A 27,398-nucleotide genomic window follows, 5' to 3' on the forward strand; every position below is an offset into this window, starting at 1 on the left:
ACATTTATTGAGATATTATATTACTATATACTTGTAACACCTTTTACAAATAAACTATTAACACTTTCATTTACAGATAATTAATAACACTCTGGTTTTTGGAGTTTACTAAAAAGTTTTATATACTAATATTTCGTCATTTTTACATTAAAAAAAAAACGATTGATATTCAAATTAGAAATTGTTTATTTGTTTGAGACAGAAGCAACCTTATTTGTGGTCCCTCAAAGGTCAGGTTTCAATATCTACATTATTTTTCTAGGAATTAATTAAGATTGTGGTTTTAAGTTTATTTTTTTAACAATGTAAAATTATTAAAAGTTTAGGCTGTTTTTAAGACTAGAAATAAAACAATAAAATAAATGATCATCTTACGACATTAACCTGATAAATATTTAACATAATTTTCTTTGAATTCAAAAAAAGTTTTAAACAAAATGCGTATAATTTTAGAGCACTAGTCTTTAATCTTATTTATAACGCATTATTCATAGCTGGCAACACTACGTTGAGTTTTCTTCTGGTTCTATGACATTGTCTTCCTCGATTGAACATCCCATTTTCAAAAGTTTCATGTTACATTCGTTAAGTTTTAAATCCTGTAAGAAATAAAGAATCTTTGAGGAAAAAAATAATATCACAAAGATTTTAGAATTAAGAGAGGGAATTATTGCCTAAATCTGTTGTTGCAGTAGCTATATTTTTTTTTACTGTATTTTATTCTCGACTATATTAATATTGCATGTATTGTATTTCTATAATTGATTTCTGTTAATTCGGCAAACCAAACATTGGAACATCACAGAGAATTAAGAGAGTAATTTTAGTCCAGTTATAATATTAACAGTTTACTTTTATACCACAATAAAGTTTTACCCTTCCCAATTTAAAAGAATCATACCTGATCAGCGAGCAACTCCAACAGATCATCTTGATCTTTCTTCATTTTCTCCAACTCCTCAGCGGTATTCTTCTGACTCTCTCTAGCATCATTTAGATCTCTGGTCAACCGTGTCACTTCTTCTGTTAGCTGCTGTATCCTGGCCTGGTATTCGCCAATTCTCGGGTCCGGTGGTTGAACTGGGTTTGGTTGTGATTGTGGCAAGGAATTAGCTGATACCTGGGCTTTGAGTAACGTGTTCTCGTCCTTGAGAAGAGAGTTAGCTGCTAGTGAATCATTTAATGCGCTCTGAAAATAAATTATCATATCAGTTTTTAGTATAATAGGATAACTTGTATTAAAATAATACAAGTATAGTATAGCGTCAAGAAATTTTATTTTGAAAAAGTTATCCATATTTTTTGTAGTGACTTTTTAATGGGACTGGTTAATCTTGTATTTAAAGCATTCAAACAATGTTTTATTAATTTAGATTAGAATACTAAAAAAATGCATGAAAAAATTTGCTGTTTATATATTAATACATGGGTAACATATTGTGAATCTTTTAAGTCTTTTAAAATTATTTTAATAATAATGTACAACTTATTATTTTATTATTATTATTTAGATTACAAAATATCTTGGGAGTTGTGTGTACCTGCAGCGAGGCGGCTTGGCCCGCCAGCGCTTCCAGCTGTTGCAGCAGCTCGCTGAGTCGGGCGTCCTGCAAGCGAATAACCTGCTTGTACTGCTGCAGGTCAGCCTCCGACGACTGCCGCTCTTCATTCACTCCATTCTCCTGTTTTATCTGTACACTCTGAATGAGAACACCTGAAATAAAGATGATTTATTTAAATATTGAATTAAAGTCAATTTCAAGTCAACTCTGTATTCAAAATACATGTGCGTATGTTTTCTGAGATTCTGTTGTTAAAACATTACTGTAGTACATTAGATTACTGTCATAATGTACTACAACATTCAAAACAAAAAAAAAAAATCAAACACCAAAAGAGTTTTTGGCCTCATGTAGTTGGGTAATTGAAGTAAGCGGTAAGACAAATAAAAGTAAAGTAAAGTAAAGTAACAGCCTGTAAATTTCCCACTGCTGAGATAAGGCCTCCTCTTCCATTAAGGAGAAGGTTTGGAACGTATTCCACCACGCTGTTCCAATGCGGGTTGGTGGAATGCTCATGTGGCAGAATTTCGATGAAATTAGACACATGCAGGGTTCCTCACGATGTTTTCCTTCACCGCCGAGCATGAGATGAATTATAAACACAATTAAGCACATATATATAGTGTTACTTGCCTGGGTTTGAACCCGCAATCATCGGTTAAGATGCACGCGTTCTAACCACTGGGCCATCTCAGCTCTTTTACTTAAGACAAATACTAATACAAAAAATGAACAGACGCTAGAGTATACAATAAGTTGAATGTGTCGGCCCAGGGTGATGAGAGCTGAGATGGCCCAGTGGTTAGAACGCGTGCATCTTAACCGATGATTGCGGGTTCAAACCCAGGCGAGCACCGCTGATTCATGTGCTTAATTTGTCTTTATAATTCATCTCGTGCTCAGCGGTGAAGGAAAACATCGTGAGGAAACCTGCATGTGACAAATTTCATAGAAATTCTGCCACACGTGTATTCCACCAACCCGCATTGGAACAGCGTGGTGGAATACGTTCCAAACCCTCTCCTTAATGGAAGAGGAGGCCTTATCCCAGCAGTGGGAATTTACAGGCTGTTACTTTACTTTTTTTCAGGGTGATGCGTAAGAGCGGCGCTTACCTTCGAGGCTCTTGAAGAGCCTGCAGAACTCGTAGTCGACGAGCACGTCGTGCGGCGCGGCGGCGCGCGGCTGCGGGTGCTTGGCGGCGCGGTTGTACAGCTCGTGGCGCGACACCTCGCCCAGCTTGGCCGCGAACGTCTCCAGCCCCACGCGCCGCAGCAGCAGCTGCCGCAGCGCGTCGCCGCTGTACTGCGGCGCCGAGTCGTCGTTGAAGTGGATGCAGATGGCCAGCAGGAACGCCGACAGCCCTGCACATTATTGCAGCGGGTAACGAATGTCCATAGCGCATAGGTCATTTAGTAATTTTATGTATATTTCTGTGTCTCCTGTTTCACTGGCTTACTCAAATTTCGACAAAAAAATGATTCTGTTGTAACACAATATAACACAGCTATTTCCACCACTCGACCATGGAGGTTTGACGACCTCCACGGTCGAGTGGTGTGTATACCGGTTTTCATGGGTACGCTACTCTGAGGTCCCGGGTTCGATTCCCGGCCGAGTCGATATAGATTACCATTAGTTTTCTATGTTGTCTTGGGTCTGGGTGTTTGTGGTACCGTCGTTACTTCTGATTTCCATAACACAAGTGCTTCAGCTACTTACATTGGGATCAGAGTAATGTATGTGATGTTGTCTCATATTTATTTATTTATATTTATTATTCCACGGTGTGTGTGTGTGTGTGTGTGCGTGTGTGTGCGCGTGCGTGTGTGTGCGTGCGGCTCACCCTGCAGCAGGCAGTCGTTGTCGTCGTGCTCGTTGCTGCACGTGTGGTTGACGAGGCAGGCGACGGCGCCGTTGGCGCGCAGGAAGGCGGCCACGGCGGCCGGGCAGTGCGCCGTCCACTGCGCCAGCAGCATCAGCAGCGCCACCTGCGCACGTACGGAACCGTTATTGCGCTACAAGTCGCCGCCCGACTTGAAAGATCAAATTTTCTCTTATATGATATAATTGTAGCATAACCGTACTTCAAGAGTGCAGTGTTATGATCATGCAAAAATAGTTCCATTTTCCCCTAGCCCTGTGTCTGATTCGACGTTTGAAAGCTAATAACATGATCGAATCTTTTATGCACGAATATACATAACTTTATTGCATAGCTTGATTGATAAGATCCGTGTTTATTTGAGCTTTACTTCTGTATATAGGTAACATAAGAAAATACTTTATTAAATCGTTTCTCATTTTGAAACATGGATTGAAATTTAGACAAACTAGCTAAACAATACATGTTGTTTAGACCTTTAAAAACTTATCACTTTGAATGTTATCCATATAATATACTGTTAATTTGAAGTTCTAAGTTATAAGCAGATGGTGTAACTTTTTCAATAAATAAAAAGAGAAAGCAATTATTTACATTATTATACTAAGTTATTATAAACAAGGTCGGATGATAAATTCCCAGCGCCCTTAGCATTCGTCAAGGCGAGAATTGAAGATCGAAGTTGAAGTGGCAAAGTGCCGAGAGCGCTTAGCTTCCTCTATAACGATTCAATTAGACGAACAAGATTTCAATGGGACTTTGTAGAACAAAGTAAACAAATTCGTTTTACTAGTGGACCTCACGCACAACTTTGTGTTTATTACAAATAATTGGATTTTCTCGATACCAATTTTCTTTACATTTTTTAATTTTTTTCTTATACGGCCGTAGCACCGCTCTTTAACCGGCCAGTATTTTTTTTCCGCTATCTATTATTAAATCTTTATTAAATTTAGTAAATTGCATTCAAGAGTCCTCTCTTCTCTTCAAAATGAGATCATAACCGGTTTTCTATGTGCAGCTATCATCCCATAATCACTCGAAAAAAATCTACTAACGCTAATACATACGATATCTTCGTTGTCTATGATAAACACACATACTCTGTTGCTAAGTGGTCTCTTTCGACCAGATACTAACACTGTAAGAATACAGTCTTACAATGCACCAAAGATGTTCCTTGAACTTATAATTACGCTAAGCAATGTTGATTAAAAATATTGCCATCTCTTTCTCGTGTGATGTTTATTTATGGGATCGTTTTGCGCTACAAGTTACAATATAAACAAAAATTGAGCAATTACCAAGTATTCTGTCATATGTAATATAGATATGGCTAATTAGCCATCCGCTTTTACATCACAACAAATATTCGGACGTGTTTTTATTTTATTGTGTATTATTCATAAGACTTCTGTATTTTATGTTTGTAATGTACAATAAAGAATATTAACATAACATAGCATCAATCTAGTTATGTTAGCTTAAAGCATGAAGACAATAGAAGTGAATGCTTAATCAGCTGAATGTAAGTCATTGTGTCATTCTATGATTTGGGATCATATATCTCGGGAAACGATTTTGTAAAAAGGGTACAACATTCGACTAGAGCAAATCCCTCTGTTCGGTCGTGTCAATTTTAATTATAATTAAATATTTTAAAACTCAAATATTATATCTTTTTAAAAAAGTCTGTCTTGCTCCCGTTAACTTGTCTATCTATCAACAACAATATCGTTCAAAACATCAATCGTGAATTGGAATGTTTTACTGTAAAAGGACTTCAAGTCTTGCGTCGACTTACCTTAGACTGTAACTTGGTCGTTTGTTGCAGCAGCAGCGTGCACTGGTGCAGCAGCGATACCGGGGTACTTCCGATGTTGGTAGCGAGCAGCACCCTCAAAAGCTGCTCTTTCTGAGTCGGGTTGTCTATCAGAGCGTGCATGAGGGCCACCGCTGAGAACCAGTTGGACAGGAGGTCGGACGAGAACAGGCCTCCGCAAAGGATCTGCCCACTGGTGAGGCTGGATACATCAGTGGAAGACGGCAGGAGAGTTTGGACCAGGTTCGCCTGGCTGACCTCGTTGCGGTAGAGGTAGCATTGGAAGCAGTACAGTACGGCGCACCTTGTTTAAAATACCATATTCATTACTAATCAGTCAAACTATACGAGACTTAAGAATTTTTTAGATCTTTTTTTTACATTCTTACCTTAAAGAAAACGGTTGCTTCTCGTTGACCATCGACATTAGGAGCACTATGATGGCCGGCCGCGGCGGGTACGAGGGCGCGATCACGGTCCCAATGAACTCCTGGTTGGTCGCGTCTCCTCTGACCACTTCGCCCACGGTATTTATGGTCTCCGTTAAGATGTCCGCCGGGACGCCGCTTGCCATTAGAATATTGCACAACGAATTTAAAAGGCCAGCGTTGTTCATTATCTTCTGACAGTTCGATACGATCTGGGCGGAGTTGCTTGGGGACACTAATGTTCTGACCAGTTGCAGCATGCAGTGCACATTTGACACTTTCTGTGGGGACCAGCCGGCTTCTTCAGAATTGTCGGGAATGTTAAACATCGGGAGCATCTTCTGTATATAACTGCCCTCTTTGAAAAAGTTAATATTGCTGCTGTTATTTTTCAACAAATTCAGCATAAGCAAGAGACAATCTTCCACTATTATTCCACCATCAGAGTAACCTTCGCTGCTCAATATTTCGAACAGTCTATCGAATGCGTTTTCGAAGGCGACAATTTTCTGTATATTTGCATTGCCTTTCGTTAATTTAATGAGTAATAAAAGAGTTTCGTTTCTGATCACCTCTCTAGTGTCGGATAGAAGATCCATCATTTTAGACACACCCATTGGTTTGTCTAGAATAATTTCCTGTATATCTTTAGTCCTATTGGTTAATAGAGATATTAAAAGCTGTACAGTAGAGAGTCTGACGCGAAAATCATATTCGTCTAAGAGGTCTAGAAGTAGTTGTATATTATGTGGATCCTTTATAAACATTTCTGTGAATTGGTCACCAATATTCATCGGTATGTGAGGCTTGTCTTCTTCCTCTTCGAATTGTGAAGGTGACACAATATTGTTGAGAGTGTCCAGTGCATAGTTAACTGTTTCATTGTCAGCTTTGTCAAGTTCTAAAATCTGTAAATATCAAATTACACATAAAGCTAGAGATATACCAAAAAAAATTGAGTTTTCACTAATATAACCTTTAATACAAGATTTAAATATATTTTATTCTATTAATGGGCCATTCATTTATTAAGTAAATCAATCCAGGGTAAGGGGTTCAACAATGTCTTATGTTTTCTTAAAAGGGGGTGGGAAAGAGTTTCGATATTTCTTACGTACAATTATAAAAATGCGCACAGTTAAAATTATTTGACAAAAAGCGGAAAAATTCATCACTTTGAAAAATAACCATTAAGATACCAAATGTTTATTCATTTTTTTCCTATAAATTCTTAGGTAATCAATAGTATAAAGGGGGATATATTATAGAGGGGGAGGGGGTCAAAACCTAGTAAAAAAAGTCATACATAATAAATGAATGACTTCTAAAGTATAAATTTATAGTTATTGTCAAAAATAATGCAAAAAAGAAATTTGGATTATATATTGAGTACATTCACAATAAATAACAAATGCTATGCTTGAGATAAATAAAAAACTTTTTTTAAACCTGTCTCAATGTGTCGAGGCCTTGAGCACCAACTTCCAGGCGGTACTTTCTGGACATTGCCTTTAATGCCCTGCAAGCATCTCTGCGGTCTTCGAGCAAAGTAGAATTACTAGCTCTTTCCACTAGTCTTTCCACCTATTAAAATATACAAAATGAATTTTAATTATTTGTAGAGATGATTCAATTTAGTCTCAATTTGATCACCTTTAAGATAGATATAATAATTTTATATATAAATAGAATATATATATCACTGATATGCCACCAATCCAGTACACACCAATGCAGAACCTAAGGTCAAATTTCTAATGAATATGTATGAGGCTAAATTAGATAGAAATCATATCAAGTTACATATAGGAAATGTGCCAACCAAAAGCTTCCTTCAAAATCTTCAATAAATACACAATTCCCCTAAAAATTTAATATAATACTGAATGGTAGTATTAACAACTGATTTAAACAGCACATGACACCTACACTAGGCCAAGAAAGCTATAGATTTGACACTTAAATTTTTATTGAGATAATTCACTTAATGTTCTTTTACATTATATTTACAGTATAATTGTAAATAAGCAGCTTACATATATACAATACATTACAATACATTTACGGATGTTTAATCGTCTCACCCAATCACATACACAAGAGATAAGTTTGCAGTGTCACACAAAAATACAGTCAACACCTACGCTGCTGAGTGTTAAAATCTATTTACTACTAAGTTTATAAATAGGTCAATTAATTCTTAATACTGAAAATATCTGAAAATCGTCACCGTTTCAGCAACCGACGGCTGTTGTCCAGGTTCGGGTGCCCCGAGCACCGTTTTTAGTCCACTTTTTAGGAAATCCATTTTGTACGAGTATCTCCCACTTTTAGCTATCGTTTTATTTTGTTATTCTAAGTGAAACATATCGATATATTAGAAAAACCGCTGCAATATTTGCTTCAACGACACGTCAGGGTATTACTAAATTTGACAATTGTTTAGCTGTCAGTGGATATCAATGACATGTTGTGAATGTGAACTATTATTCTGTGATTGCGACATAGAGTATTCGATACAAATAATACCATCAATCAAGTCAATAATATAACTGTTGATTATATTAATTAATTGTCGACCACCAAATAATCGTTTTATCAATTTATGTACTGTATTTTTGAAATATGATATAACGTTTCACAAAAAGATACAACAATATTGGCCTTTGAAAAATACCTAGATACTTTTTCAGTTCAAGTAATTACAAAATAGTGTCGATATTATTACACTAATAATCGATAATTTGATAAATTGACATAATTCTCAATTGATTCAATACACACAAGACAGTTGTCAACTCATTAATCAATGTCAACAAATACAATTCAAATTGTTTTTGTTTTGAGGTCGTAATTTGTTGCACAAAATACGAATTTTATATTAGTTATACTCTAATAGATTTTAGCGATATATATAACTTGCATCTTCAGTATTTTCTATACACAATATTATAATGGCTACAGATTTAAGTGCTAGTTTTAATGAACAATACATCAATATTAATACGAAGTTGAAAAAGTATGTCGAAGACTTTGAGTGCAGTAATCAGTTAATTGTAGTTATTATTTACGTAATTCTATGTTTACAGGAGGTTTATGCGTAAGCCAAATATATCTGAGGCTACAAATGAATTCATAGCTCTCGCCATACAATGTGAACACTTAGAGCAACCTGCGTTTGCTGGTCAAACGTATATTGGAGCGGCAAAGTGTGAAGCGTCAGCAGGAAATTTCCTAGGTGAAGCTGAACAGTATATTGCTGCAGCTCGACAGTTTATGAAAGCTGAAAAAAAACTAATATCATTGAAATTTTACAGCCCAGATAGAGAGAATTTGGAGGTGAATAAGCGTAGATTACTTTTATTTACCAAATTGTTTCTCAACTTTCTGAAACTTATTATTATAAAAAATGAATGAATCAGAAATATCATTGCAATAGGCATGACGAATGATTTTCAAATTCTCTTTCATATTGTATGTACACACATATTTGATACGAAAAACACTATATTTCGGTAATTAAATAAGCCTTACGGCAGTTTTTATTAATTTTCTTTAATCTTTGACATTGGAGTATGAAAACAGCTCGTAAGTGTCATGGCGACGTCGTGACGTCACGGGTATATAAACAAGCTTCTCGTTGTCATTTTTTGTATGTGCTGCAAAGAAAATTTAACTGAAAAAATGAATTCCAAGGTTTATAAGTCGTGTGCGGTCCCTTTATGTAAAAATACGTCTCTCGTAAACCCTAATAAGTTGTTTGTGTATGTTCCACACAAGAAAATAATACGAGATAAGTGGTTAAAGCTAGCTCGGCGAAACCCAAACAGTGTAGCGACGAATACACCACTTTATTTCTGTGAAGACCACTTTGATGTGAGTATGTTATATTATGATATTAATTTTAAAGTTGAAATCTTTGTTTACCGTAGAAAAATTTTAAATATTGAGTGAGGCTTCACAATAACAATTGAGGTTATGTTTATGTTGGTTATGTTTCTTCTCATCAATTATTTTAATCTTGCAGTTGCCAAATGATATGGAGAACTATATGGAGTATCATATAATGGGATCGGTATCGCAAGTTCGAATGAAACCAGGTTGCATGCCCAAAAAATTTATATGTCAGCCAGACAGGTTAACGAGAATGTCTGACTTAATAGAGAGACCCCATGTAGCAAAGAAACGGAGGATGATGATTGTAGAAGAATGCGAAAAGCAATTTGAAGAAAGCAGAATGGTTACAGAAAATTTACAATCTCTTGCAAATGCATCCAGTAGCTCAGGTATGTATTTTAATATTCATTAGTCCATCGCAATCATAAATATATATATATATATTCTTAATTTCTCACCATTCTTATATGAATAAAAAGATACTAACATTTATTTAAATTAATAAAGCACCTCCATTGCCAAAACACAAATCATATAAAGATTTTTGTTACTTAGTAATCTCTTTAATTTAGTAATAATTATATATTTTCTTTTACAGTTCAGCAGACTATTGAAGAAGCTACACAACCACCAACACCTAGAATGCTAGATAAATCAGTACAAGTGTACATCAGTAAAACTTTTAGAAGCAAAGCTATCCAAACAAAAGCCAGTTTGGTAAATCAGATGACATCACCATTGAAGCCATCTCAGCACTCCGTCTCTACATCACCATTTAAAATAAAAACTATTATTAATAGTAACCCATCAAAACCAAGTGTAACTGTGTTGTCAAAAATAATAAGAAAAATAGAACAATCAGATAGTGATACTTCCTATACTCCCTCTTTGGCTCAGCCAGACTCATCACCATCCACAAAATCTCTTCAAATAGAGTCTATATCAGATTGTAGCGAAATGATAGATGATGACAAAAAGAGAGAAGATTTAAATAATTTAAATTGTACTTTGAGAAGAATTAATAATAATCCCCGTGCTTATATTGGCATTCCTTTAAACTGTTTTTATTTAGTGAATGTGATTCAAGAACAGACAGGTATACCATTTGAACATATTTTACTATGTCTTAAAAAAATTAAACTGAATAATTCTTTCCGTGAACTTGCTGATGATTTTGGCATGGATAAATCGTATCCAAGCAAAATATTTTTTAAAAATATACCTGTTATAGCAAGCGTATTGCGTCCTTTTATTGTAAAATTAGATAAAGACTTAATTAAAAAAAATTTACCTATGGCTTTCAGGCATAAATATAGTAAAGTTACTTGTTTAATAGACTGCTTGGAAATTGAAGTCCAAAAGCCATCAAAGGCCTTAAACCAAGCACTTTCTTGGTCAGACTATAAGAAAGCAAACACTATAAAATATCTTGTATCTTGTACTCCAAATGGGCTAATAAATTATATATCAAATGGTTATGGAGGCCGAATTACTGACACATGTATTGTCGAAACATCTGATTTTTCAAAATGTTTGCAACCAGGTATGTGGGTCATGGCAGACCGTGGTTTCAAACATATTGAAGTTTATTTGAGACAAATGGGTGTGCGGTTAGTAAGGCCTCCAAGTGTTGTCTCTGGAGCTAAGCTTACAAAAGCTGAAGCGAAGGAAACAAAACAAATTGCAAGTTTGCGGATCCATGTTGAAAGATTGATCCGACGAATACGAGAATTTAACATGTTAAAACCCCATGCATGTCTTAACTTAAGTTTAGTTAAAGTACTTGATGAAGTAATAACTATAGCTTGTGGTTTGATAAATGTACAAGATGCACTAATTAAATAAAACACATTTATGTAAGCAAATTACTTTTTTATTTTCTGTTCTATACTTTTATTTCCTATTCTATACTTTTATATAAAAGTGGATACACATGGGATTTCCAAAAAGAAATAACACTAACAAGAAATTCTGATATATAACTTTCATCAAATTTTATAGATAAAATTTCTACTTCTTTATTGATGCAAAAATTTGGGTTTGCTACACAAAAGTAACAGTTATTTATGCCACTCAGAAACATTTGCATCTGCATCTGTGCAAAGCATTTTTTACTCGGTTTACCATTATTTACATAATTTAAATAAGTTTTATCACTTATGGGACACTTAATCTCAATAATACAGTCGTCACATATTCCATCAGGGGAACCTGCTAACATGGGATACATTTTTGATACGAACAGTCCACTATCTTTTATTTTTTTCCCAAGCTTCTTGCTAACTATATCTTTCACTTGAGCTTCTAAATACCTCCCACGTTTCATGGCTGGTGTGTCTATTATTTTTCCCCCCATGATTGTTGCAATGAGTGTACCATCATCAGTCTTGCACCGACTGACTTCAAATGCTTTAGAAGCGGTTATCCTGCCATATCTGAGTTCATGCCACAGATTATTTTTGTACTGGTCCCTTGTTTGATTTTCAATTTTATTTATAATTTCAACAGACAAGTTGACCTTACTTAAAAATACATCAGGACACTCTTCTTTGTATGTCAATACCAGATGGTGCATTGACGCACTCAGTAGGTCATCAAAAACATAATCATGTTGATATTTTAATATTTCACAGTTGGAAGTTTTTCTTTTCTTGCTTTCTTCTAAAAATCTTTCTAAAACTTTTTGATTAGATGGCACTATAGGGCTTCCTTTGGCTAACTCTTTTGCTGAAATATACTTTAAAGTAGTGCCAACTCTTGAGAGCTTTGATTTTAGCCAATAGCACTGTACTTCAGTACATGAAGGTTCTTCGCTTCGCCGATGGACCCACATTAGCAAAGCTATGGCGTGTTTACAGCCACCCTGAGCTGCAACACAATCATGACACTGAACTGATATGACTTTCTCATTATCTTCATCAACTATCAAAGTGACTGCATACAACTTTGCATGGACTTTATGTTCCGGGCAAATCTTGCACTTTACTGTGCAGACATTCTCTTCTCTTTTCAGTTGTACATAACTGATTGCATCATCGCCATAGGATGGTCTTGAAGACCTGGAATAAATAACAATAATCAGGACAACATCTACATACTGACTTGACATGGTGTTTACGTTAATCATAGTACATGTTAGAAATAAGTATGTACATAATATGTATTTACAGATAAAATTTTATAATGAGACATAGGTACTGTTTGTAGGTGTTAAAATATACTCTCTATATTGTTAAAGACATGTTTATGTTCTTGTTACAACATAAAAAAGTGAAGTAGTTACATAACCTAAAAGATAATCTTATTTTTGTAAAAATGAAAATATTTCATTGTTGACCAATGTCACGAAATGTTTGAACATCTTCAGATAAATACAAACTTTATATACTTACAAGGAGGTTTTTACATTTCTGAACTCGGAGGAGCAAAAATCTTTATTTGATGCGAGGAATTCTCCTAACATCAGTATATCAATCCTCGGTAAATTAGAGCTTGTTGCCTTTATATAGCCTGGCTCCATCGTTATGATGTCGAGAAATGGCACTGATGGTAACAAATCGATAAAAAACTCAATAAATATGCGTAAACACAACAAAATCTGAAGCTTCTCAGTGATATTTATATAGACGTGACGTAATGCGCTGTGATTGGTGTTTCATTCAAAATGGCCGATTGTAGTTTTTACAGCTTAATTTTTATTGAATATCTTATTAATCTCAATTTATTTATTATAATAAAATTCTTTAAAAAATATCTTTAAATATAGATTATTCGATAAAATCAAAACATCTTAAATTATTTAACACTGTCGACACGCCTATTATTAATAGTAACTATTTATGGATTAAAATTAAAAATCTTTCAGGCAGCTATAGGTTGCTATATGCAAGCTCTAACCAAATATCCAGCAAAGTCTCCAATCCGCACATCAATACTATTAGAATTGGCCAATGAACTCATAGAACTCGATCACAAACATGAGGCCTTGGCCTATTATGAGCAAGCAGTTGATATAATTGAAGACAGCACAATGAAATTAATGTGCATGAGAAATTTAGTGAACTTACTCATTAAGTGTGGTATGGTTTATACAAAGCTGTTTTTTATTAAATAAATAAGTCAAATCACTTTAAGAGACAACAGTTAAATAAAATAAAAATGTATTAAATCCTTTTGTTGATCTAAATTGAAATGACACCATCATTCCGCGTTCTTACCTTTACTATTTAATAGCACCATTAATTATTTAAATGAAGATTCTCGTTATCATTTTCCTAACTTTTTCTAAAAAATAATATCATTAAATTAACTTTTTGTCACTTTTAGGAAAATATGATATAGCATTGGAAACTGCAAACAAAATTTGCGATTCTAATATTTATATCCCTGATGGTATTTTGACAGAGTAAGTTTAACACATTAATATTATTATTTGTTCACTCAGTACAAATTTTACAAATCTTTTTAACTACAGGTTACAAATCAGCAGAGTTCTTTTGGTCCTCTTAGTAGATCCGGATGAAGATACAAATTCTGCATCATTAAAACAAATGTTGGATAATTTGCTGTATGATGAAGATAGTGACGGTAATTACAGAATTAAACACAATTTTAACTCATTTCCATGGTGTGTAACCATCATCATACATTTAAAATAACATATCAATTATTTTTTTCCAGCTATTCCATTCAACATTGATTTAAGGTTAAAACTACAGTCTATTATTATCTCTAGCAGCTGTATGGATCAACAATCTCTGATTAGTATAGCTTCTGATATTAATCCATATTTTACCATAGAACAGAGAGAGTTGCTGGAAACTATTATTGAAAAGAAATCTGAATGATAATGCAGAGCAGATTGTTTTTTTATTGTGATAAATAATAATGTTGCTTAATGTTTGATAATTTGCAACTATTACTTTGATTCTTTAAAGGATTGTCTATATTGTTATGTTATATGTATATGCTATTTATTCAAAAATTAAATCTTAAGATTCAGAGGAAATAAACAATAAAAAACTCAGCTCATTTAGTCACTTTATTTGTTACCACTTCCTTTTTTTGTCTTTTTCTAGTTTTATGCACCATTTTTCTTCTCTCTTAAAGTGTTTCTAAAAAACAACACTTATAATATTTTATTTCAAGATACATAATGAATGGAACTATTAAGATTTTTTATCTATGTCACTACTACTTATATCCCCATGATTTTTAAGTATAGCAACATCTATTACATCACCAAAGTTGACTTCTTTATCAATCAGACAATTGTCAATCTTCACTTCATTTCCAAAGTTGGCAGAAATATCAACAATTTCTTTATCCTTAGAACGAGACCACATTTCATCAAATTCATCATCTTCCTCATCACTGTTGTCACTTTTTCCTTTCTTGCTTTCACTGGTTTTTTGCCAGCAATACTCAAATGGGTAACTGATATTCCTATTGTCATCTGGAGCAATCTCAAAATGTGAAGATAAGGAATTGTAGGTGGCATGGACACCTTCCAACATATTAACGTCAACCTCTTCAAATCCAGTGATAGACTTGAACAAATCTTCAGCCGTGATAATGTCTGGAACTCCTTTCCTTTCGAAGAACTGTACAAAAGAAAACAAAATTAAATTAAATTGCTTTACACTATTTAGTTTAATATTCAGTATATTACTTACATTAATAATATTACGGCAGTCCCTTAAGAGAAATTCTAGACCATTAGGATGATCTGGCTGCACTGACTGTGATACATCTATAAACCAACATTTGTTTTCCCACCAAAGAATATTGTATTCTGACAAATCTGCATGCACTAAGTGCCCCACATTGTATAATTTATGCATGGCCTCTACGACTTCATTGTAAACACTGGGCCATTTTTCTGGCTTCATAATAACATCTCTCAGTTTTGGTGCAGGTTTATTATCTTTACCAATAAAAGACATCACAAGAATATGCTTCTTCAAGCAAACCATTTCAGGGCAGTTCAAACCAATCTTCTGTATTCTCATCATGTTGTGCATCTCTTTCTCTGCCCACATATGTACAATTTTCCGTGGATTCTGCTTAGAAAAACGATCCTTAAATCTGTAGTCTGCTTCTATATATTTGTCACGAGTTTTGAACTCATTTAGAGTAGTCTTAAAGACCTTTATTGCACATTCTTTAGGTAAAACCATCTCTAGGTAAGACTGATCGCTATTGGCATGCAATACAACTGATTCTTTACCAGTTGATATAACTCCATTGATGTCTTCTAACATACCATTATTGATGAGCTTAAAAAGAATAAGTCTTGTTGCTTCATCAAGACCCATTTCGGCAGTAGCTTGGCTCTCTTTTCTGTCCAACATCTTGTGTTTACGAGCTTGGTTCCAACGAGTATGCTCTTTCAATTGGTTGAACACAGAATTTGATAGTTTCATGTCGAATCCAGCACCATCGCCTGTGCATACTTCAGGTGGAAATGCCATAACTTTGCAAGCATTCCTCCTCCCATTAATAGTGCTATCATGTTTGGTGACCATTTCACCATCCTTCATAATATATCCGCGCTTGGGAAGGCTAGCGAACTCTTTTTCGTTTGTTTCAAATCGATCCCAATCTTTTTTATGAGCGAGCCCCAGGTCTTCGTCGTCAGATTCAGAGTCATACACCAAATGTTCAGGAACATTGCGATAATTATCAAAGGACACAGATACCTTGGCGTCTCCATTTCGCTTCTTTTCAACTCTTTTTATTTCGTCATCATATTCTTTATCGAATTGACATTGCAAAACTTTTGCAATAATAGCATCTGAATCGCAATACTCTTTTACATTAGATTCCTCTATTTGGCGTAGAATATCAGGCGACAGTTCTGTAGATTCTGCACTAACGTGGTTATCTGATATTTGCTCAGCAAACTTTATCTCCTCCTTAACCTGCAGACCCTTAGCATATTCCTCTGACATAATATCAGACAAATTTTGTGTATCGCAGGGTACAGAAACTTTCTTCCAGGGATTCGACATCTTAATTAAATAAATTAAAAATATCACAGTTTTCAAATAGTTGTTAAAATAAATATATATTTAGATTTGTACGTAATTAAAATTTTATTTCACAATATTGTGTATACTTCAATTCAATCAAAGTAAATTTATTTTTACCACAGATAACGAGAAATATTGATTTGGTAGACAACTGTCAAATTTGTTAAGTTGGAGAGTCAAATTTGTTATGTACAGATTAAAAACATTGAAAATGGTAAAATAATTACTATTCCGATTTAAAGTTATTATTTTCAAATATGCTAAGCGTGCTATAATATAATATGGCTTGATATTGGAAACGGTGGCAGGTGCCAACCAGAGAGAGTATGAACAGACAGGCTACTTTCCTAGGAATTTTAGAATTTCCAATCTCAACGGCAATTTTATTGGATCAATGGTGCTCTTTTATTGCGATTACTACGATGTACATGTTTCTATTCTGAAAAGTTAAAAATTCGATAAATGTCGATCACGATATCATCGATATCACTGATAGTCCAGTCATTATAGACAAATAAATTATTATAAATAAAAAAAAAACGCCTTCAAAAATGAACTAAAAAGAAAAAAAATAATCAGTTACATCCATATCCAATTTACGATTTTTTAATCACCTCTCAAAGTCGGTGCCAACATTACTAATATAGGTACATAATACATACATACAAAAACTAAATCTATTTATTGTATAGATGACACCATTAGACAAACCTCACTATCGATACAAATTAAATGATTTAAATATAGGAATTTATTTACTTTGTTGGTACCGACTTCAAAAGGTGATTAAAAAATCGTAAATTGGATATGGATGCAACTGATTATTTTTTTCTTTTTAGTTCATTTTTGAAGGCGGTTTTTTTTATTTATAAAAATGTATTTACTGCTTTTCATTGTTGTTTCTTTTCTATTAGGAAATAGAAAACAGCACAATCACAATCTCTACCTTTAAAATAAAAGACTTGCTAAAACCGGTAATAAATAGTAAATATTTTGTTTTACATTATTTTGAACAGCTTTTGTATTTTTCGAAAAAAGAAATTACATAATACGCATCGTATGTGTGTGTCATGAAAGGCATTCAACGCAGCCCTGTTCTTTCTTATTTTGCGTGAGTAAATTGTTTTGAGCTAAAGCCGTTAAGCTGCTACAAGAGCCTAGTATCAATTAATATTTAACATTTACTAAAAATAGTCTCCCCAACAGCTATATTTTACCAAATACTTACATGTTGACAAACATGTATTGCTCAGCAACCATATTAAAGTAGTCGAAACAAAACCGTTAAATAGTAAATTTTTTTTTATAAAACAGTTCTAATGATCATTAGCGACCTATCCAAGGATACCTCAAACTATGGGATAAAATAGTTTTTTTTACTCACTTTATAAATAAACATCCCAAAAATGTTTTTTAAAGATTTTATTGCATGATTTTCTCAGCCTAATTCATATGTATACTGATGTCAAATACAGCTTTACAATACAGCTTTTTATTATTAAGTACCTCGGAGCAAAACTGCGAACAGACAGACAAACAGGACGAAACTATAAGGGTTCCGTCTTGACTACGGAACCGTAAAAACTTAAATCGCACAGATGTGCCTATATTAATATTTGGGGAGTTCATTCGACTTCTTCAATATCCCATCATCAGATCCTGTTCTCCTGACAATAATATATTTTTCGTTATATTTAATTCATAATAAAAAACAAATTAAACATTCTTATTCTTATATATAATAGTTATTCCCTTCTCGGTTCATTTACATTTCACGGCCTGTTTTTAACCGACTTCAAAAAAAGGAGGAGGTTCTCAATTCGTCGGGGCCTCTTTTTTTTATGTATGTTACCGAATTATTGAATATGGCTGGGCCGATTTTGACAATTCTTTTTTTGCTTGAAAGGGCATGTTTTACAGGTGGTCCCATTGTCAGGAGATCAGGATCTGATGATGGGATCCTGGAGAAATCGAGGGAACTCCTCAAACTTTATAGGCACACCTATAGTGATTTCGGTTTTATTCAAAGTGCCTTGGTCATATGCTCACAAAGAATCCCATTATTTGACTGTCGACTCTAAACATAACTCAACGCCGTTTCAATACGATGTGGACTGCAACTCAAATTAAGCGTTACCTAAGTTACAATAGCCTAATGGTAACTGCTCATCGCCAATTAGACAATACCATTTTTCCCGATGCAATTCCGTTAATCATTGAGGAGTTCTCCTGGTAGTCCACCATCAGCTAGACTTCATCATAGGTATGTTTACTAACATCAATTGCTTGACGACTATCTTAAAGAAATAGAACTAAACCCGTAAAATAGTTACTTACTAATAGGTTCTGGTTACCAGTTGTGGTCTTCATCATCAGTTCCACTTCATCAAATGTCACTTGGCATTGCCACTGTATTTGGCGTTATCACGTCAACAGATAGAATTTAGAAATTATTGGCGTTCCATTTTTTTAGAAGTAACCACTGTATTTGATATGTTAAAATATTCATCACTTGAATTTAGTCTTCGTCAGATTTAAAATGGATTAAGAGCAAAATGAAATTAGATAGCCGATTAAAAGGTGCGAAGCCGCGAACTACTGATTATAGTGTTTATTTAGTTTTCGGTACTGTAGGAAAACATCGTGAAGATACTGGTATGTGTCATCTTAAATAATGTCATTCACAAACCCTTATTTGAATAGGATATTAAAATAGACTTAAAAGTCCCTCATTTTAATAAATGAAATCATGTTTGTTTACTTCGTTTTCAATTACTCAAATGAAAAGATAACTAAATTTATTATGTATGCAGTGCATTTGACAATATCTATGGCAATTGGTGTATATATTCCTTTATGAATTTGTAAAACACTACAATTCTTAAATTTTTTATTTAACGTTAAAATCAGTATTAAAAAGAAAACAAAAATAGTTTTTTAATAATTTTATTTACACCCTAATGTTCATTTTGCGGCCTTCTTGCCAGACTTAACAGTCGCTTGTTGTGCCTTAAGAACCTTAACAATCTTTTGTTCTTCAATTAAGAAAGCTCTCACAATGCGCTGTTTAACACACTTGTGGCAGAGTACACCACCATACACTCTCTTAACGGTCTTCTTGCGGTAGCAAAGTCTTGAGCGCTCTGCAGGTCTGGCAGGCTGGATACCTCTGAGTTTGCTTTTGCACTGGCCACATCTCGGGATCTTCTTGGGCTTCTTGACATACTGATAGACAAGACGTCCACCTGGAGTTCGTACACTGAAAATAAAGATGAATTTTGGTGAGAGGTTGCAAATAATAAAGTAAAATAGTCATTAACAATATTTTTATATCTTTCTGATATTTTTGAGGGTGACAACAATTAATAATATTCATTAAGATTAAGCACCACTGGATTGCATTTATTATAATTCTTTTAAGGCTTTGTGTCCATATTTACAACTGTTAGAAAATAAACATATTTCCTCTTAACACATCTATCATTACATTAGGTTAGTTAGGGTACCAATGTTACCTTGTTGTAATGTTAATTTAGTAATTAGGAAGATAAGTATACCACTTATTCTATAAGATCACATAAGTATCTCGTTTATTCATTTAACAATGTGAGGTCTTAGTCACAATATTGTTTTTGGTTTACAGACTACTATTTATATTAATTACATAAAGTTAAATACATAGTTATATGTTTAAATTGAAAGCTGACATATACTTGAAATGAAATTGAAATTCACTGCCGGAAAATTTGAGGTTATGTATAATTATTGATGAAATATCAATATGAATTATATGTTTAAAGAAGTATTGCAGAATTTACTATAAATTATAGAAAATGACCACGAGTTGTTTTAGAAATAATGAAATATACACTCACATTCTCCTTTGGTTTGACTTGGTGTTGTACGACAAACGTCGCCTAAACGTAAGTCGCTGTACCATTTTGAAGCTGAAATATAAAGTAAATTATATGTAAAAAGCACTGAACTTATTAAATCACCATAGCACCGGTAATATTTTTAATAATAAAAGCTCGATTTAATTCGATTTCTTTGCACTTGCACCAAATCCGTACCTTTTTGACAGCTGTTAACAAGAAAAGAATAACAACAAATTTTTTATGGCAACATTTCTATGCTAGCTTGAAAATGTTGCTAGTGATTATGGAATATAAAGGCAATAAGACTAAAATAATTTATAATAGCTAATAATTAAACAGTTATGAAAAAAAGTTATGTACATTTTTTATTAACTATCTTAAAGACAACAGATGAAAAGTTGTATAAATATTTGGTATATTTATAAGATATTTGTTGACAAAATAATTATTGTAAAAGGTGTGCCGATTTGTATTTTATAAACACTTCTTAAAAAAAAATACAAGTTAATTATAGAATTCATGATTTTTTAGAAGGAACAAATATGCATTATGTACTTCAATAATTCTAATTTGTTTTTTAATTTGTTGTGGCAATATTGATTACAAGGTTAGTAAAATGGCTGCCATTGTGTGATGTTTTTGGTGTTTGTGTTTAAATTTGGGAAAAATCGTGTTTTTCGAAGATACTTAAGAAAAAATGGGTAAGTGAATAATGGTTTTCATTAAAAATATATAACTGGTCACCAAATAACATATAACTATAATGATCTTGTTAGTCATTGACATTCCAAAGCAGATAACAGATGATTGGGTTGTCTTACAATCAAAACATGGAATTAATTACTGCACTCATTACATTTTTAAAATATTTTCGAAGCATATTGTATGTATATTAATGTGATACTAATCAAGCAAAATGTATTCTAATGATATTTTGCTACGAATTGAATTGAATTGATACCGTCTGAATACAAAATTTCGTTTCCATACAAATTTCCATAGTTTCGACATAATTTGAATTTGGAATGAATTTTCTGTATTCTTATTTAAATATTTCATAGTATTTTATACTTATCAATCAAATACATTTTTAATATATTGCTGTCATGTTATGGTTTCTTCGTTGTTTAGTTTGCTTTTTTGACAATAGATGGCATTCCTTATCGCGTATAGAAGCGAATGATAGTGTGTAGTAAAATGAGTTGACCGGTTATTTGTAAACATTAAAACATATAAGAATAAAAGAGGTAATTTATTTAAAAAATATTACGTAAGAATATTTCGAAATTGTTATCATTTTGTTGACTTTTAAGTTCCATTTTCAACATCAACACACAAGTAAAATAATTCCAATTTTTCTAATCTTCTCTCACATGGAGATGATGGAGATCCTTTGCTTAGTATAAAAAAAATATGTTTTTTATAAAATGTTTAGTAAAAAGGTTTACTCATATAATTAACTTATTATAAGTAGATATGTATTTTACTAAAATGTTTTGTTTATCATTTGCAGTAATTCTCTTAATCCTGTAATAAAATAAAAATGTTATAAAATACATTATTACCAAATGAATATTTCATCAGAAACATCAGTAGAAACATAAAACATCTGCTATAATTATTAATTTGTTCAGTAGATTATTAAACATTTACTCTCTTTTATGAGAAAAAAATTACATTTGAAAAAAGATTATTTACCTAAATAATTATAAATGACAGCATATTTAGTAGGTTACTGTAGAATTTGATTAAAACTAAAGTCATCATTCCAATATAATTTATCATCATTTTCAACTATCATTAAAAATAAACAATGTTAATTCTTAAATTAAAAATCCCAATTTTTGAGAGTACTAAATTATTGCCAACTTATTATTTTAATTTTCCCCAGATTCTTGTATATTTAAGTTTCCCATTGATCTTATTTTGTATTTTCTATTTTAGGTCTCTTTTATTTATACAACTTATTAATTTATCATTACAATTAACATCATAACTAAATTTAGTATTTATTCATTCAATTTGTATTTTTGAAAACATGCATGGATTCCTTACCTAGGGATTTTGATATTATATTGCTATCTCATTCCTATGTGTGGGGTTAAAGAGGATAACAAGCCTTTAAGCCCTGAAGTTAGATGAATGTCTGCACATAGTAATAACATCTCTATGTTCTAGTCTATGAATAAGGCAGGTATGTAGCTATAATGTGAATTGTTAATTATAAATCTCACAGACTGGTCAATTTTAATGGAAGTAGAACCACGGTATTAAGGAACTGTTTTTTATAATGAGATTATCATCTCAGTCTCACACTAAAGGTCGTAACTAATTTGGAATTTTGACTCGATGCTCTTTTACGGCCCCTGACATCAATGCGCGTACGCATTTGTTAGACGCCATGTTTCATTCGTGGTGTCAGAAATAAGCCTTTATAAAATGTTCAAAAGCGTTTATGATATATATTAAGGTTAGGGTAACAATGTTTTATGCTACGCCCGGAATTATTTATTGTATAATTTTATACTAGGTATTTATGTTACGGCTACGAGTATTCTAAATGCAAACGTTGATTGTTGGTTTTTCTTTTTTGTACGCACCTATCAATAATACCTTTTTTTTAATATGTTATGTTCCGAGAAAGATATACTATTATTATATCAAAAAATAAGGTACTATCCTAGAGTTTTAGCAACCCTCGTTTATGCAATGGTGTCCGATTAAGTTGTATGTAAAGTAATGTATGATTTATATGTATAGTATGTAATTTAATAAATGATGTTTAGTTATTTAATGAGAAAGTCGAAGTAAAGACACAGGTAGGAAAGTGGTCACATAAATTATATACTAATTTTTTGGAAGACCTACCAGTAATAACTTATTTTACGTAAAAATAAAATTACTTATTACCTGATGTTGTTGTCCTAAATGTTCAAATTTTTGGTCACGGTACTCGAAGGCGAGCGAGGATTCGATTCTGGGAATCGTTCGACATTGAGATGGGTCATTTTGTAATAACAATAGCAGGAAAGTTGGTAGGGTTGCCGCGTGAAATGATTTTATTAATAAATATAATATTTAATCGATGAATCGAACTTAAATATTAACTTTTTCTGTTCGTAATGTAAAGTTATATCAATCAATGATTAATAATTATTCAAAAAGGAATGATATTATCGAAGGTGACCTAGTGAAACATAAATATTATGTAAAAGCACATATCATAATAGAATAGAATAGACAAGACTGCATAAAATTCTTTGATTTTATGTAATACATGTTTCTACAGTGCTACAATTAATATCATAATGTGCATTGTGCAATCATTTATTTATTTATGTACCAACAGAGTATACAGAAAATTATATAAATGAAAAATGTGTACAAAGGGATAACTTATCTCTAACAAGAGATCTCTTCCAGAAACCTTGAATCTAGTGAAGATTATTGGTAATACATATTTATGGTGTAGGTACAATATCAATTAGTTTTATATTATATAGTTGTCATGTGGAGATTAATATAAAATGTGTACCTTGTAGTTGACATTTACGTACTTCGATTGTAAAATACAGAAACGATTGCGTTGGTTCTTCTCGGAAGAATTCCTCTACATTCCAAACGGTACAAGTACGTTTAAGTGAATATAACAAGATATATATTTTTAGCGGTATGTGGTTTGGCAAATGGACCACTTGCTATCTACCGCCCATAGACAGATATATTAACCGACCCTTTTAATCCCGATACACCATGAACCACCATAAAATAAGTTGTCCCTGTGCTTGTTACAATTTCTCAATTTATCTTCAAACCAGAACAGAACAATTCTAAGCTACAAGCTACAAGAAACAGCACAGTTATCTATTTTATCATACCAATGGTTTCAAATTCATTTCAATTGTCATTTTAAAGTAAAATAATATAGACGTATATTTAAATAGAACAATTAATTGGGAAACAAAAACCAAAGCTAATAATACATTCATTCATGATGTCTATTTATTAATCATTCCATGATTCATTTATTTCCTTAAAATTTGAGACTAACTATTGGAATCCAGTCTCGAGTATCGACTCATTTCGTCTCGTAACGCTCGACGTGGAAATGTTTTTCCCGTGATTATATTCAATTACGTATTTAAATGTGGTCAATTAGCAGTATAGTGTCACGAGGTGAATTATATTCCGTGTTTAAAGTACTGTGTTTTCAAATATGTGACGTCATATTCACAGCCTTTTACATAATCTTCGTTTTGTATTATTATAAACAAATGATAAAATTACTATAAAACATAATGTTAGGTCGCGTAAAAATCATGTAATAGTAAGTGCATATGATTATTATTATCTTTATTTACACATTTAATTTAATTAACAATAATAATTACATTAGTTTATAATTATTCTTCGATTATATTTTTTCTGTATATGATATGATAATCAAAATTTTGATACGTTAAGTTTTAAAGGTGTTTTTAAATTAAAATAAATACGAACAATGTAATATTTTTTTTTTATATGAATGTAGTTAAATTACTTTTAAGACGCAGCCCTTAAAGTGAGTCGCGCTTTCTTTCGTTTTTCCATAGAGCTCGGAGCCGACACCTCGCGACAATGGACGCCCTTCGCTGATCCTACTATTGTTCCCCTACACCAAGGCATCTCGGGTAGAATTCAACACGTAGTTTATACATACATTTATTTTTCTTCTATACTATATTCATGCTACATAAAGTATATGATTTTGTCCTTGTTAAGTTATATATAATGATGGGAGTATTTCTCATAGTTGAATCAAAGTTATTCTGTTTAAACTTTATTCAAGTAGGCTTTTACAAGAATCGATGAAATCACCGTATGAGAAGTCGTTGTTCTTTTATAACATTTGAAATAAAAAGTTATGACAGTTAAATACTTTATTCAAAAATAAATAAATAATTGAAACTGTCCGATTATCATCAAGTTTTAAATTACCATAGATAGTATGTTGAATAATATGCCTTGTTTGTTAATATTCTACTAACAAACGACATACATTTATGAATCGTCAGATTTAAAGTTAGAGTGGTATGTAGAATATAGAGAAATTGATTCAACAATAACACAAGTAAAATTACTTAATTACAGATATAAAAACATTTAGAGATGTTACATTTTTAAATTTATTAAAATAAATAATAAAAGATTAAAGTTTGATCATTATATGATTCTTAATATTACAACATAACATCAAGACATAACAGTAACACAAAGACCACCCTGTCTTCGTGGCACAAGAAAGTATATCAAAATGAGTCTCTATTAATGGACGTAGATTACAACTCGTCGATGAAATGCTAAAGCTTTTGTAGGGAATACACTTACATAACAGCTCATTAGTTGCTTTTCAGGGCGTAGGATGAAAAATGACTGGTTATCTATTCGCGTCCTACGTACAGCCCGGCTGAGGAAAGTCAAACTTAATAACTTAAACTGAGATTTAATCAGATAACGTGCTATTAGGGAATCTTAATAAATCTACCAAAACTTTAATAATTAGATTAAATTAGATTTTAATATTTGATTTAATCTGTTAGTTGTATAAGTCTTGGTCTGGTTTTATTTTTTATTTTGGACAACATGACATAAATAATTCTGATCCCAATGTAAGTAGCTAAAGCACTTGTGCTGTGGAAAATTAGAAAACGACGGTAGGTACCATAAACACCCAGAAAATAAAAAAAAAATCATAAATTTTATCCAAGTAAAGCATTTTTGAATCGTCAATAATTTAACGCTACCACCGTTTCGGAAAGCAGCTTTTAGCGAGAAGAAACGACGCTAAGCTCGCAAAGATACATAGAAAGACCCATGATAACATAGAAAATAATGACCTATTTCTACATCGACTCGGCCGGGAACTGAACCCGCGACCTCGGAGTGGCGTTCCCATGAAAACCGCCTTACATACTACTCGACCACGGAGATTGTCAAATTGAAGCAGAAGGATTTTATTAACTTAAAAATAGTGTTCAAAATGACAATAGTACATACTATACGAGAGTAACATATGGCGTATAAATAGATATACAATGATATGTAACACATCCATCACGCTAATGGTATCGTTTTGTCTAAATTTGACTATAAAAATTTGCATCGAAATTAGATAAATATCTTATCGTAACTTTATATATTATCATCAGGAAATGGTAATCATATATTTATTGGCAATTTAAATCTATCGTATGTTAATGTTATTGTTTCTCTGGCTTATAATTATACTAACTTACCTATTAATCGAGAATACAGAGAAACCAAATCTTTAGTGATAGAACACTAAGTGAGTGGGTGCAGTGTGGTTCATTACCGATATACTCACTTTATTTTAGTTTATGCCTTCGAATTCATCATTATTTATATTTGAATAGTTTTCACCCGTGTTTTAGGGTTTTGGTTGTCACGTTTTAGGCAAAAAACTATGTGTCATTGGACTTCAAGTATGCTTAATACCAAATTTGATCAATTTTGGTTCATTGGTTTGGTCGTGAAAGAGCGACAGTTAGACAAGAGTTACTTTTACATTAATAATATTAGTATGGATTGTAAAGAATCAATAGTTTGAAATGGTCACATTTTTTTTGGAAAGTAAAACAGGAATATCGATCATGAGTATCGGGAATGAACAGATTTTAAGAAATAATTTCGATGGAAATCAGTAAAAAAAAAATGCTGGAGGCAATCTTGAAGGCAATTAGGATCGGATAATGTAAAACATTATCAATGGTCATTTACTTTTGCCGAGACGAATTGGAAACTGTCTGTAATGTGTTCGTGCTGTCGTTATTTTATTCCCTTGCCGGCGCTTTTTTATTGTTTATATTTATATTATATTATATACGAGCTCGGT

The 27,398-nt window shown here is 32.7% G+C and overlaps 7 protein-coding genes across 7 annotated transcripts in view; 3 read left to right on the forward strand and 4 right to left on the reverse strand.

The window, feature by feature from the left end:
- Nucleotides 1–168: 168 nt before the first annotated feature.
- Nucleotides 169–8,152, reverse strand: LOC124536669 (general vesicular transport factor p115). The gene is made up of 9 exons (XM_047113224.1): nt 7,928–8,152; nt 7,147–7,281; nt 5,659–6,605; nt 5,252–5,573; nt 3,409–3,553; nt 2,678–2,926; nt 1,542–1,714; nt 902–1,189; nt 169–599 (listed from the first exon to the last, which is right to left on the reverse strand). Exons 1-9 carry the CDS (start codon nt 8,003–8,005, stop codon nt 504–506), a joined length of 2,433 nt encoding a protein of 810 aa, XP_046969180.1. The 5' UTR covers nt 8,006–8,152; the 3' UTR covers nt 169–503.
- Nucleotides 8,153–8,485: 333 nt separating this feature from the next.
- LOC124536711 (40-kDa huntingtin-associated protein) lies at nt 8,486–14,620 on the forward strand. Its single transcript, XM_047113277.1, has 6 exons — nt 8,486–8,716; nt 8,787–9,036; nt 13,460–13,673; nt 13,921–13,999; nt 14,069–14,181; nt 14,275–14,620. Exons 1-6 carry the CDS (start codon nt 8,652–8,654, stop codon nt 14,439–14,441), a joined length of 888 nt encoding a protein of 295 aa, XP_046969233.1. The 5' UTR covers nt 8,486–8,651; the 3' UTR covers nt 14,442–14,620.
- LOC124536708 lies at nt 9,140–11,449 on the forward strand. Its single transcript, XM_047113275.1, has 3 exons — nt 9,140–9,573; nt 9,725–9,983; nt 10,193–11,449. Exons 1-3 carry the CDS (start codon nt 9,352–9,354, stop codon nt 11,437–11,439), a joined length of 1,728 nt encoding a protein of 575 aa, XP_046969231.1. The 5' UTR covers nt 9,140–9,351; the 3' UTR covers nt 11,440–11,449.
- On the reverse strand, nt 11,446–13,344 carry LOC124536710. The gene is made up of 2 exons (XM_047113276.1): nt 12,987–13,344; nt 11,446–12,653 (listed from the first exon to the last, which is right to left on the reverse strand). Exons 1-2 carry the CDS (start codon nt 13,112–13,114, stop codon nt 11,495–11,497), a joined length of 1,287 nt encoding a protein of 428 aa, XP_046969232.1. The 5' UTR covers nt 13,115–13,344; the 3' UTR covers nt 11,446–11,494.
- A 1-nt stretch (nt 14,621) lies between the features above and the next one.
- Nucleotides 14,622–16,764, reverse strand: LOC124536707 (serine/threonine-protein kinase RIO3). The gene is made up of 2 exons (XM_047113273.1): nt 15,270–16,764; nt 14,622–15,197 (listed from the first exon to the last, which is right to left on the reverse strand). The coding sequence occupies exons 1-2, from the start codon at nt 16,605–16,607 to the stop codon at nt 14,763–14,765; spliced, it is 1,773 nt and encodes a 590-aa protein (XP_046969229.1). The 5' UTR covers nt 16,608–16,764; the 3' UTR covers nt 14,622–14,762.
- A 2,737-nt stretch (nt 16,765–19,501) lies between these two features.
- LOC124536995 (60S ribosomal protein L34-like) lies at nt 19,502–20,786 on the reverse strand. Its single transcript, XM_047113696.1, has 3 exons — nt 20,702–20,786; nt 20,504–20,575; nt 19,502–19,887 (listed from the first exon to the last, which is right to left on the reverse strand). The coding sequence occupies exons 2-3, from the start codon at nt 20,566–20,568 to the stop codon at nt 19,593–19,595; spliced, it is 360 nt and encodes a 119-aa protein (XP_046969652.1). The 5' UTR covers nt 20,569–20,575; nt 20,702–20,786; the 3' UTR covers nt 19,502–19,592.
- A 313-nt stretch (nt 20,787–21,099) lies between these two features.
- The window catches only part of LOC124536636 (bone morphogenetic protein receptor type-1B), a 100,126-nt gene continuing 93,827 nt past the window's right edge, over nt 21,100–27,398 (forward strand). Inside the window, exon 1 of the mRNA XM_047113163.1 lies at nt 21,100–21,207. Within this exon, the coding sequence (XP_046969119.1) occupies nt 21,204–21,207 (4 nt within the window). The 5' untranslated portion in view covers nt 21,100–21,203. The remainder of the gene's footprint in view (nt 21,208–27,398) is intronic.

Source organism: Vanessa cardui, chromosome 17 (genome assembly GCF_905220365.1).
Source record: "Vanessa cardui chromosome 17, ilVanCard2.1, whole genome shotgun sequence".
Classification (NCBI taxonomy): Eukaryota; Metazoa; Arthropoda; class Insecta; order Lepidoptera; family Nymphalidae; genus Vanessa; species Vanessa cardui.

What these genes read in the sequence shown, in the direction of transcription:
- LOC124536669 (XM_047113224.1), bottom strand. Translation starts at nt 8,005, where the DNA reads ATGGATTTCCTAAAAAGTGGACTAAAAACGGTGCTCGGGGCACCCGAA. An exon ending in GCCTCGACACATTGAGACAG is followed by an intron (nt 6,606 to 7,146) that starts GTTTAAAAAAAG and finishes TGATATTTACAG; the next exon opens with ATTTTAGAACTTGACAAAGC. An exon ending in AAGCAACCGTTTTCTTTAAG is followed by an intron (nt 5,574 to 5,658) that starts GTAAGAATGTAA and finishes ATTTTAAACAAG; the next exon opens with GTGCGCCGTACTGTACTGCT.
- LOC124536711 (XM_047113277.1), top strand. Translation starts at nt 8,652, where the DNA reads ATGGCTACAGATTTAAGTGCTAGTTTTAATGAACAATACATCAATATT. An exon ending in ATTAATACGAAGTTGAAAAA is followed by an intron (nt 8,717 to 8,786) that starts GTATGTCGAAGA and finishes CTATGTTTACAG; the next exon opens with GAGGTTTATGCGTAAGCCAA. An exon ending in CCTGATGGTATTTTGACAGA is followed by an intron (nt 14,000 to 14,068) that starts GTAAGTTTAACA and finishes TTTTAACTACAG; the next exon opens with GTTACAAATCAGCAGAGTTC.
- LOC124536708 (XM_047113275.1), top strand. Translation starts at nt 9,352, where the DNA reads ATGTGCTGCAAAGAAAATTTAACTGAAAAAATGAATTCCAAGGTTTAT. An exon ending in TCTGTGAAGACCACTTTGAT is followed by an intron (nt 9,574 to 9,724) that starts GTGAGTATGTTA and finishes TTAATCTTGCAG; the next exon opens with TTGCCAAATGATATGGAGAA. An exon ending in AAATGCATCCAGTAGCTCAG is followed by an intron (nt 9,984 to 10,192) that starts GTATGTATTTTA and finishes TTTCTTTTACAG; the next exon opens with TTCAGCAGACTATTGAAGAA.
- LOC124536710 (XM_047113276.1), bottom strand. Translation starts at nt 13,114, where the DNA reads ATGGAGCCAGGCTATATAAAGGCAACAAGCTCTAATTTACCGAGGATT. An exon ending in AGAAATGTAAAAACCTCCTT is followed by an intron (nt 12,654 to 12,986) that starts GTAAGTATATAA and finishes TATTTATTCCAG; the next exon opens with GTCTTCAAGACCATCCTATG.
- LOC124536707 (XM_047113273.1), bottom strand. Translation starts at nt 16,607, where the DNA reads ATGTCGAATCCCTGGAAGAAAGTTTCTGTACCCTGCGATACACAAAAT. An exon ending in ACTGCCGTAATATTATTAAT is followed by an intron (nt 15,198 to 15,269) that starts GTAAGTAATATA and finishes TCTTTTGTACAG; the next exon opens with TTCTTCGAAAGGAAAGGAGT.
- LOC124536995 (XM_047113696.1), bottom strand. Translation starts at nt 20,568, where the DNA reads ATGGTACAGCGACTTACGTTTAGGCGACGTTTGTCGTACAACACCAAG. An exon ending in AAGTCAAACCAAAGGAGAAT is followed by an intron (nt 19,888 to 20,503) that starts GTGAGTGTATAT and finishes CTTTATTTTCAG; the next exon opens with TGTACGAACTCCAGGTGGAC.